The sequence below is a fragment of the Oncorhynchus clarkii genome, chromosome 19 (assembly GCF_045791955.1).
Source record: "Oncorhynchus clarkii lewisi isolate Uvic-CL-2024 chromosome 19, UVic_Ocla_1.0, whole genome shotgun sequence".
Taxonomy (NCBI): domain Eukaryota; kingdom Metazoa; phylum Chordata; class Actinopteri; order Salmoniformes; family Salmonidae; genus Oncorhynchus; species Oncorhynchus clarkii.
Window position 1 is genome coordinate 37,464,087 of NC_092165.1, and position 11,401 is coordinate 37,475,487.

At 40.0% G+C, this 11,401-nt stretch overlaps 1 protein-coding gene across 1 annotated transcript; it reads right to left on the reverse strand.

The window, feature by feature from the left end:
- Window positions 1–6,182: 6,182 nt before the first annotated feature.
- LOC139375113 (growth/differentiation factor 6-A-like) lies at window positions 6,183–10,416 on the reverse strand. The gene is made up of 2 exons (XM_071116588.1): window positions 9,999–10,416; window positions 6,183–7,183 (listed from the first exon to the last, which is right to left on the reverse strand). The coding sequence occupies exons 1-2, from the start codon at window positions 10,414–10,416 to the stop codon at window positions 6,183–6,185; spliced, it is 1,419 nt and encodes a 472-aa protein (XP_070972689.1).
- Between the last annotated feature and the right edge of the window lie 985 nt (window positions 10,417–11,401).

Genomic DNA, 11,401 nt, shown 5'->3' on the forward strand with positions numbered 1-11,401 from the left:
ATCCAACACAAAACATCACTGAGTACCTCTCTTCATATTTTTAAGCATGGTGGTGGCTGTATCATACTATGTGTATGCTTGTCATCGGTAAGCACTAGGGAGTTTTTTAGGATAAAAAATACATGTAATAGATCTAAGCACATGTAAAATCCTAGAGGAGAAACCTGGTTCAGTCTGCTTTCCAACAGACACTGGGAGACAAATTCACCTTTCAGCAGGACAATAACCTAAAACACAAGGCCAAATCTACACTGGAGTTGAATGTTCCTGGGTGGCCTACTTACAGTTTTGACTTAAATTGGCTTGAAAATATATGGCAAGACTTGAAAATGGCTCTTTAGCAATGATCAACAACCAACTTAACTGAGCTTGAAGAATTTTAAAAAGAATAATGTGCAAATATTGTACAATCCAGGTGTGCTAAACTCTTAGAGGCTTACCCAGAAAGACTCACAGCTGTAATCATTTCCAAAGGTGATTCTAACATGTATTGACTCAGGGGGTTGAATACTAATCTAAAGATATACTAGTGTTTTATTTTACATGCATTTTTTACAAATGATATATTTTTTCTTCCACTTTGACATTACAGAGTATTTTGTGTAGATCATTGACAAAAAAGGACAAATCCATTTTAATTCCACTTTGTAAGACGACAAAACATTTTAAAAGTCCAAGGGTGTGAATACTTTCTGAAGGCACTGTGTGGGTTCTTTTTGTCCCAAGGTCAAAAAGTCTGTGTTTCAAATCTAGCTTGTGCTATACAGGGAAGACCGTGGTTGTCACAGTTTTTGCTCTAACCTGTATTACTAAGGCTCTCAAAGTCACTTACAGGAAGACTCAAAGGAAGATTATTCATATTATTATGAATACAATATTTAATAAAATAATCTTTACAAAAAAAACTGGTGAACATAAAATGAGGATAAAAAGTGTGCTTACATATACTTTTTCAAATATATACTACTATAAAATATTTCCAAAAGAGAAAAGAGCTGTTTACAGTTCATTTACAATTACATTATGTACAGACCTTTATAACCCATAGAATACATACATACATACATACATACATACATACATACACACAGTGCATTTTACATGAACACATATAAAACTAATGGCCGTCTAACGGTTAAATCTCAAACATTTCTCTTCTCAACAAAATATGAACTTGACCAAGCTTTTACTTGTACAATGATCTTTATACAGAAGCTTACATGTCTTTAAAAATATGTGGGGGACTTTCTTACAATTTGCGTTTCTTGCCAGAAATCCAATGCTCTCTAATATTCAATAAATCCAATCAATAAATGTGGAAAGGAGGAGAATGAAAAGGAAAAGGTTACCTTTATCTGAATTTCCCTTGAAAAGCATGGGGAAGACATCATATTTGAATAGGTTAAAGCAGAATTATGGGGAAATACACATTGCATAGATGTTGTTAAGTACTTGGAATTGTATATCAGAATCCCAATTCAATAACGAACCAATGCTCTTACACAAACAAAACTCAAAATATATTTTGTCAGTGTTAACAGCTACTAACTTTAACATTGCCCAGGTCAAACCGCAACTGATGATATTGTTAAATTAGAATCAAGCATGCAGATCTCAAGTCAGAATACCTCCCACAGTGCCTTTGTAACAGACCATCCTTGGATAAGCCGACCCAGGAGTCGGTCAGATGTTCACAACAACACTTTGTACTCGTCAAGCATCCATGAGTCTTGAAACAACATCCATCCTAACCATGGCACAGCTTTCACCTTTTGTTGCGTTAGAGTCTAGGATTTTGAAGCATTTTCCCCCAATGATCTTTACAACACTCAACACTACATCCTAACATGTGTCCATTGTTCTTGGCAAAATTGCTCAAGCTTTGTCAAGTTGGATGGGGATCGTTGATTTACAGCAAACTCTGTCTTTCCACAGATTTTCAAACAGATTTAAGTTGAGTGGAGTCGCAAAATGTGCAACAAAATGTAACAACTGTGCAGGGGGAATACTATTTCAAGACAATGGACATGCTAAGACAAGCTTGCTGAAGTAAACATGCAATGAAGTATGGAAAAGCCCAATCACTTCCTTGTCCTGCCATTTTCATGAAAATGTGTTTGGCATTATGGATCACAAAGAAGCAGAAAGAAACAGTCATACAAAAGTAGCTGTAATAGGACACGCACACAAACAAAGTGGGAAAAAATACAAATGTATCTAATATCAAGGCATGGCATACCAAAGGAGCTACTCTCTGGACTAAATTAGCTTTTGGGGTTTATTTTCTGCCTGCCACTTTTGTTTTATTATCCTTTGCCGTATTGATGTAATTTAGATAAAGGGTATACACGCTAATCAAGAAGCTCTTATGGTAACTATTTTCCACTGAGCAGAATGTCACTACAGTTGAAAAGATATTCAAAAAGGACGGTAACTTTGGTAGTAATCATGTTTCCATCAAAAATATGTGCAACAGGAATTTACAGGAAGTTGTATCATTACACCCCCTTTTTCTTAATGTTTGGGCAGTTTTATGTTTACATTTAAATAGAAACTCTGGAAAGTTGATTCGAACATTGCTATTGATCAATGTATGTTAGGTGAATTCAATGATGTTTGGGGAGTTGCATTATAGCCATGAATCGGCCTCCTGGAAATGATGTGCCACTAAATTTCCTCTGCTGTTTGAAAATATAACACAAGCAGAGGATTTCTTGTTTGTTTTTGAGCGTAGTCCTTTGTTCAAAATGCCACTATAGTCCGTTTTGCAGGATTTTGTTTTAATTCATAAAGAACCAAATCGGTTTTACATAACCGTAAAAGAAAACCGTAAAAAATAAACAATCTCTGGTTTGGACTAAAACATGTGGAACAAAATGCATGAAAGCTGCTTTGGATTTTGGTTAGAAATGAAATGAAATATTTTAACAGACAGAATTCCAAACAAAAGAAGCAAACACTCAAATATGGTAATTAGTACATTACATTTGACTCACAAATTGTATATCAGTACAAATACTCCTGTACTTAGAAATGCACTAGTCTGTAGTCATAAATGATCAACTATTTGCCTTTTGTGCAAAAACATGGGAATATATCTATTTGAAGAAATAAAACTAAATGTACATAAATCTTGATACACCACACGGGGGTCAATGCAGTTTGGTAATTTCAAATTCTGTTCAAGAATCTTTGTTTGAATTTGACTTGGAATTACAGGAAATATAATTACATTTAAACTGAAACTCAGTGATATGACGTTACCACAAACAGTGTTAAATATATTACAGAGAGAGTGTGAAGCAAAAGGCTGATCTCTTTCACTAATACTATGAAATATCTGCAAGGGAGTTCTCTCCTAGGGACACCACATATGATCTGTGCCTAGTTTACACTTTGCAAGTGGTTTTGTTTCCTATGTGTTGACTGTGCATATTTAGTTACCTTGTATTAATGTGATTCCACTGGGATTTGTGAAATAATATACAGTGGGGAATTTACGCTGAATTACCACCTTTGAAAAGCAGGTAATAACTTATTTCTTGCTGTGATACCTGTATGTTTGGAATGACAATGAACAAACACGGCAGGGAAGAGTTGGCTAAAGCACAAACATACACTACATGACCAAAAGTATGTAGACACCTGCTCATGGAACATCTCATTCTAAAATCTTGGGCATTAAATTGGGGTTGCTTTGCCTGTTGCTGCTATAACAGCCTCCACTCTTCTGGGAAGGCTTTCCACTAGATGTTGGAACATTGCTGCAGGGACTTGCTTCCATTCAGCCACACGAGCATGAGTTAGGTCAGGCACTGATGTTGGGCTATTAGGCCTGGCTCGCAGTCAGCGTTCCAATTCATCCTAAAGGTGCTCGATGGGGTTGAGGTCAGGGCTCTGTGCAGGCCAGTCAAGTTTTTCCACACCGATCTTGACAAATTTGGAAGCACAGAATCATCTAGAATGGCATTGTTGGATGTAGCATTAAGATTTCCCTTCACTGGAACTAAGGGGCCTAGCCCGAACCATGAAAAACAGCCAAGACCATTATTCCTCCTCCACCAATCTTTATAGTTGGCACTATGCATTGGGGCAGGTAGCGTTTCCTGGCATCTGCCAAACCCAGATTTGTCCGTTGGACTGCCAGATGGTGAAGCGTGATTCATCACTCCAGAGAACACGTTTCCGCTGCTCCATAGTCCAATGGCGGCAAACTTTACACCACTCCGGACAACGCTTGGCATTGCGCATGGTGATTTAAGGCTTGTGTGCAGCTGCTCTGCCATGGAAACCCATTTCATGAAGCTCCAGACAAACAGTTAGTGTGCTGACGTTGCTTCCAGAGGCAGTTTGGAACTCGGTAGTGAGTGTTGCAACCGAGGACAGATGATTTTTACGCACTTCAGCACTCAGCGGTCCCGTTCTGTGAGCTTGTGTGGCCTACCACTTCGCGGCTGAGCCGTTGTTGCTCCTAGATATTTCCACTCACAATAACAGCACTTAAAGTTGACCCGGGGCAGCTCTAGCAGGGCAGAAATTTGACGAACTGACTTGTTGGAAAGGTGGCATCCTATGACGGTGCCGTGTTGAAAGTCACTGAGCTCTTCAGTAAGGCCATTCCACTGCCAATGTTTGTCTATGGAGATTGAATGGCTGTGTGCTCAATTTTATACACCTGAAGGGTTGTCCACATACTTTTGTATATATAGTGTATTTGGACCAGCAGGCTAACATGCCACTCTGGACTGAACTCTAAAATAAAATTGAATAGATGGAAATGACATCCAAAGACCAACACATGTTGCTGTTTGATCAATAGCATTTAGCAAAATCATGTGCTCTTATAATTCAGTACCTGGAGTGTTAAATGGTGAATTCCAATGTTCCATTTCCCTGACAAGGAATTCCTATGGACATTATATAGCCTATAGGTTCTGTGCTGTTGACAGGGAAATTAATCGCCATATCAATCAAAGTTAGCACGGGATCTGCTTGTTTAAGTCATGTACATTACCAGCTGTAGTAGAAAGCCTACTCTGCAAAAAAATGAAATTTCTCAGTTGCAAGCAATAATAAATCGGAGTCATGCCATAGAAATCTGCTTCAAATTCACCTTGTCGGCCTTCATTCATACCGCCTTCATTCATACCTTAAATGTTCCATATCATATACCTCTGATCTTTGCATAGTAATGATATAGAGTGATATAAGCAAATTCATTGTGACACAGCTATTTTTCTAAGTTAACTGTGTAAATGGGTCCTATAGCATATCCCTAACTAAAGATCACTGTTCCTCCAACTTGGGCTGATAGACAGAAGTTTCTACAGCAGACAGCTCCATGAATGGGAGACGTTTTCTGTCTTGCTAAAGAGATGCATAACAATGTCCAGATTTCTCAATACTGACAGCAGCATTATCTAAAACATGTCCAAGGGATGACAGTAGGGTCTTGTGTGATGCAAACGGCAATATTCAAAAGTCCTTTTTGATTGTGTCCTCCCATACATTTGAAATGTTGTGTTAGTTAAGAGCAAGCACAGTGGGAGCAATTCAGTGGAACTAAAACTGTCTTACTATGTCTTCTGATTTGTTAAGGATATCAAATCATTTACTCCCATGCCTCTCTTATAGGCACACAAATGTACTCTAACGCTGTTGTCATAACGCTAGAAGTCTGGGGTTTTGTTCATTTCAATTCATTCTGTCTGCTGTTCAGCAAATTAAAAGCTAGGGCTGATGTTTTATACACCTTATCATAAATGGATTACTAAAGTAATGTGATAGAACCAAAGTCAGAAGCATATCAGTTGTTTAAGAATGGGATATTTACTAAAGTTGACAGCATCGAACAACATGCAGAGCCAAGGAGACAGAGAGAGGGAGAGAGAGAGAGAGAGAGAGAGCCAGAGCATGTTATGAGTAAAGAAATGCTAAAGAGCTCATGAAATTAAATAGCAGCTCAATGACAAATTCTAATAAATTAAGCAGCAAATTAGATTACGTTCCACTCAAGTTAAGGCAGATCAGTAATGAGCATACTTGTCGGGACTTTTTTTCAGCAAATCACAAAATACAGTTGGTTTAGGGGGAAGAGATAGGGGAGGCCTGCGTTAACAAGCGCATCAAACCACCAATTGATTTTCCGACAAGACAATCAGACATCCCCCTCTGTCGCAATGCTACCTGCAACCACAGCTCTCCACCACCATGTCCTCATACTGCTTGTAGACCACATTGTTGCCAGAGTCAATGTAGAGGATGCTGATGGGGCTGAGTTTGGAGGGGACACAGCAGCTGGGCGGGCTGGAGTCAGGGTCCATAGAGTTCATAAGTGTCTGAATGATGGCGTGATTTGTTGGCTCCAGGTGTGAGCGCAGCGGAAAGTCACACACGCCCTCACAGTGGTGCGCCTCGTAATCCAGCGGTGCAATGATCCAGTCGTCCCAGCCCAACTCCTTGAAGTTGACGTGGAGCTGCCTGCGGCTGCATCGAGTCTTCCTGCGCCCGCTGCCTCCACCACTCCTTCCTCCTCCTCCAACACCGACGCCTCCTCCTCCCCCACCAGCTCCACCTATAGATCTGCTGGTCAGGGCAGTCCGGCGTCTGCGACGCCTGGATAGGTGACCAACCACGTCACCAGAGAGGTTCAAAGGATCCAGAAAACCCATGTGTCCTCGCACTGCCTTTATCTGCTCCCTGATCTCCTTGAACAGGTTTTCTTTCCTGCGGGTGCGAGAAAAAGCCACCAGCAAGGCCCTCTCCTGGGGCTGCCGAGACTGGCGTTGCAGCCCTACTGTAAGAGGGTTGGCTGCCTCTTTGGTCAACTCTGAAACGACCAGCAGGTCAAAGCAGGCCACAAGGAGGTCGTTGCCCGCTGCTGTCCTGTGGCTCCTTCGTCGAGCCTTCACGCTTGCCCACACGTCAAATACATCCCATTTGGGAGCCTCGCCATCCAGAACGTCGACTGTCCTGGAATCCAGCAGCCGTCTTCCAGAGTTCCCCTCAGACGGACAAGTGTAGAGGAGGAGGCGATAAAGATTCCTGCCCCATGTCAGCACAGGAAGGAGATCCAGCGGTGGCTTTCTCAGGATCCTCAGTTCTGCCTCCACAAGCTCATCAGTCCTGGACAGACTGGAGAGATCGAAGAGATAGCGCTGGCCACTTCCCCAGGAGGAGTGATCTGTAGTGGAATCAAACAAAGGCTAGTCACTTAAATCTAACACTAACACACACATACACAGTTATTAAAACACACCTATTCCAAAAGAGGATGGGGAACGCAAACCAAGCACTGGACGTCAGCTGACTTAAATCTCTTTGAGTGTCTGCGGCCATATGTAAACAAGTCTTCAACGTTTGGCAGGAACTCCCCTCTCCTTGGTCAAGTGCAGTGGCTCTCTACGCTAGACAGAAAGCCTGTGGCCATGAAGCCCTGTCTGTGTGTCTCCCCCTCGGTGGGAATACCGTTTCCACATGCAAGCAACAGAGCTGACAAAAGCTGCAGGAGCAGGCCAGGAGGAAAGCACTTGGCTGACCTGTAGGCAGGCTCAAGTCCTTGGCAGTATGTGCTAATTACACTGATTGAGTGAGAGGAGGGCTTGGCGAGACACTGGAGAAACTGAAACTGAAGTGGCCTCAGCTCCCTTCCTCTCTTCCTCCTTCGGTCCATATTTCTCAAAGAGAGATTTGAACACACCAAAGTGATGGGGATGTACTGTATATTTAGTAGAATGTTTGGATTTCATATAGTGATGGGTGCACTTACAGCTGTAGTCCACAAACAAACAGAAACCTGACACTCACCTGAATTATCACATACATGAAAAAAAACACAAACAAATAATATTTAAATAATTTCTATGCATCTGATATGTTAGTCACGTCTACGTCCTCCCTCCCCAGAGAATTCAGTTTGGCACGTAACAGCTATTCACATCATCAGCCATACCACAGTTGCAACCATGACGGAGATGTGGCAATTGGCAGGGGGGAAAGCTTGCTAAGAGGGAACAGACTATCGCCTAACTTTCAAAAGTTTTCATGTTGACATTCAACCCAAGCAAGAGGTCTTGGGATACGGTGCAACCTGAGGACGAAACCGCAGTTCCATGGTTAAAACATGAAGGGACTTTCTTCTCCAATACAGATGGGTAGCATAAGAATCCAAGGCCAGATTGTGGTGTCGTGTCATCGATGCATTATGGAAGGGACCTCAAAATAAAACGGAATTGTGCACAGTGAGGCTCCGGCTGGAAAAGGACGTTTAAGCCTTTGTTGAGTGCAGATGATCTTCAGCCCTTGTCCCCCTCTGAGAAAGACCAGCCAGGCAGGCTTAAGTGGAATACCCAGACAATGAAAGGTGAAGGGAGCAGCACTATCCTAGCAAATATCCGCTTGCAAGACAAAACAATGACATAACCCAGACTACGTTGTAATCTCAGTGAATAAAAGATAAAGCTGCATTCTTTTCATATATTTTGTGTCTACATGTACCTGAGGTGAACTTGCTCTGTGAGCTTTATGGGGGCAAGTTAATAGGAAAGTCAGTGCCCACAAACTCACACACAGGTGCACATTGACTTGATTACTTTGTTGGCAAAACTAAATTACATCAATAAAAAACTATAATATTGTCTCCTAAGACTACTACTAATTGCTGACTTTGAAACCAAAATACATGGAAATGATACTTCTCATCTTTGATGCATTTAAATGATTGTGCATTGAGACAGAAAAGATGTTCATGCCTGTTTTGGAATCTAGTTTAAAATTATTTTTAATTACCTCCACTTTTACCTTCTAATTGTGTTTGTTCTTTAAAACAAGTTTGGAATCCTCAAAAAGATGATGTAAAATGACTATAGTCCTTTGAAAATAAAAACACATTTCTTAACACACAAGAATAACACACAGTTATAACATGTTTTGAGAGGAAGTAGAGAAATCATTCCTTGCCATAGGTCTACAAACCAAAATGTTGAATAATCATTGTTGTTATTATTATTACTATCATTGTTATTGTTATAATGTATAGGTTTACATGAACCTAAAACGGTGTCATTGTTATTATATTTACATGAAAATGTATTCCTTAAAAATCCCGATTAACAAATTGCACTATGCCCAATAAAAAAAACAGGTTTGGACATAGTTTAGGTACTTGTATTCCTGCAATTTAATTTGATGGAATAGGCCTACTGACAGAGTATACTTATTCAAACAAATATTCTATGTGAACACCCGTTTTAAATTACAAGTATGTTTTTATCAGCAACACCTGGACTCGGGGAAAGCAGGCCTTCTCGAAGTGTTTAGCTCAAGGTGCCAGTGAGGTTTATACATCACAGATGTTGGAAATACGAGACATTTGACTTCATATTTCGTTGGAAGTATTTAGAGTATTTAGAAAACTCCCATATAAATGTGAAACAAATGTAGGCTACCTCCCCAAACAGACTAATGTTTCAGTTGTAGGTAGCCTACTTAAGACTTGTTAATACTTTTCAATAACGCATTGTTGCCAACATGACAGATGTCGGGATGTGGCGTAGGGGAGCATTTCAAATGAATGCATTCATCTTAAAATAATGACTGCTGGAGAAGGAAATTACAGCGAAGCAATTCGCTGTAAGGTTATCAGGTTTTTCAAGATATTGCAATTCAATGTTTCTATTTTAATTAATGAGGGGAAATCCTGTTTTTTTTAAATGGCATAAAAAAAATTTTTAACCCTATGACAGACATTTTTCTAAATATTCCCAAATCAGTTGTCTCGTATTTACCATATCATTTTCCAACACAGACTTGTCCATAGGTTGACCTATAATACAGCAATTTGCAGTAGGCTATGGATATTTGGATAACTGATTGATTGTAACCCATTAATCACAATTAATGTATTTGAATTGCCTTCAAACCCCAAATAAATGGCAACCACCATGATTAAGTCTACCCTGAGTGATAATAATAAACCTACTGATTTTACTTTCACCCACCTTTTCCTTGATCCACGAAACTGGTCACGGTGTTGGCGAGTCTTGCGGTGCGAGGAGCACTGCTGTTAAGCCCTCTGCTCTCTATCTCAGATAGTGTCCTGTATAGAGATACCATATACTCATGGGGGACGATAGTATCATTTATCGGAGGGTCTTTCCTGGACACCGCTGTCGGCTCTCTGCGACTCCGCTCATCCAGATGTGATACAAGCCCGTTATCATCCGCACCGGAGGGGTACTGCAATGATCCAAGTACCGCTGCCTCCAGAATATTCCCAAAGCACAGGGAAAGCCATAGCAAAGGAACAGCAGCCCTAATAGGATCCATTTTCAGTGGTCTATAGCTGTAAATGAGAAAGTTGGACGGGTTTGATGACTTTGGAAACTCCCCTTGCTCTTTAGATTGTGTTAATATCATGGATTTGGCTGACACTGAGTGGCTACATTGTCTTCTCTATTGCACTGTGTTCAACCAGCGCCCCTAGCGAGGAGCAACAATTGTAGGAGACGTTTTCAATCAAGATGCTTTGAGTCTCACCATCTTTCCCAGCCAAAGTATAGGCTATCCTACTTATATTTCGGTAACTAGTCTACTTAATATGATTTATTCATAAACCGTTACAAATTACTGTATATTGGGTTTATGAATAGTTTATGCATCTGTAATAAACCGTTAAAACACATTGTGTTCTTGTTTTTTTGTTCCTTGCCAAATAGTGAGTTTATGTGACTTCACTGTTGCACATTGATAATTAATTAGCCTGTTATTATTGGCAATGTATGCAGCTAATGACAAGGACACATGTGAATGTGTTCGTTTATTTATAGATGCATAAATTATATTGGATTAATCTAATAATTAACCGTTACAGTATACCTACGTAAACTATTTTATACATCATTTCAAGTAGGCCCTATACCTTAATGTAAATAGTTAGCCATTTTCAGTTATTCATAATATGCTGAGACATGTTGGAGAGGAAATTATCCATAAAGATCCTCATCTACTTTCAGTAGGGATGTTAATAAAAAATAGTCCTGCACAACAAATTAACACTTTTTACTGCCTTCGTTTTTTACTCATATTGTACGTGTGTGGGCCTACATTGCCATCTGCCGTTTCATTGAGGGTTTGCATTTCAGAACAATCTTTTAACCTGAACGTACTCTAGACATATCGCATAACAATTTCACAATGTCTTGCCCGTCTGCTTTTTGTTTTCTTACCATTCTTTAGTGTTTATTTATAAATACAATTATAGTACATACTATTATTATTAGTAGCCTAGGCAAGTATTAGACTTGTAGGCTGAATCAGTTGTATTGTTACTAGGCAATTAGTAATTATATTGTTGATGGGCTATTATTGTTAGGTTGTTGTTCATAAAGTCTTTATAACAGGT

Bases quoted from the DNA above. Each gene is read 5' to 3' on its own strand.
- LOC139375113 (XM_071116588.1), bottom strand. From the start codon at position 10,416: ATGATATTAACACAATCTAAAGAGCAAGGGGAGTTTCCAAAGTCATCA. The intron at 7,184-9,998 runs GTGGGTGAAAGT...ATTCCACTACAG, and splicing joins TTTCGTGGATCAAGGAAAAG to ATCACTCCTCCTGGGGAAGT.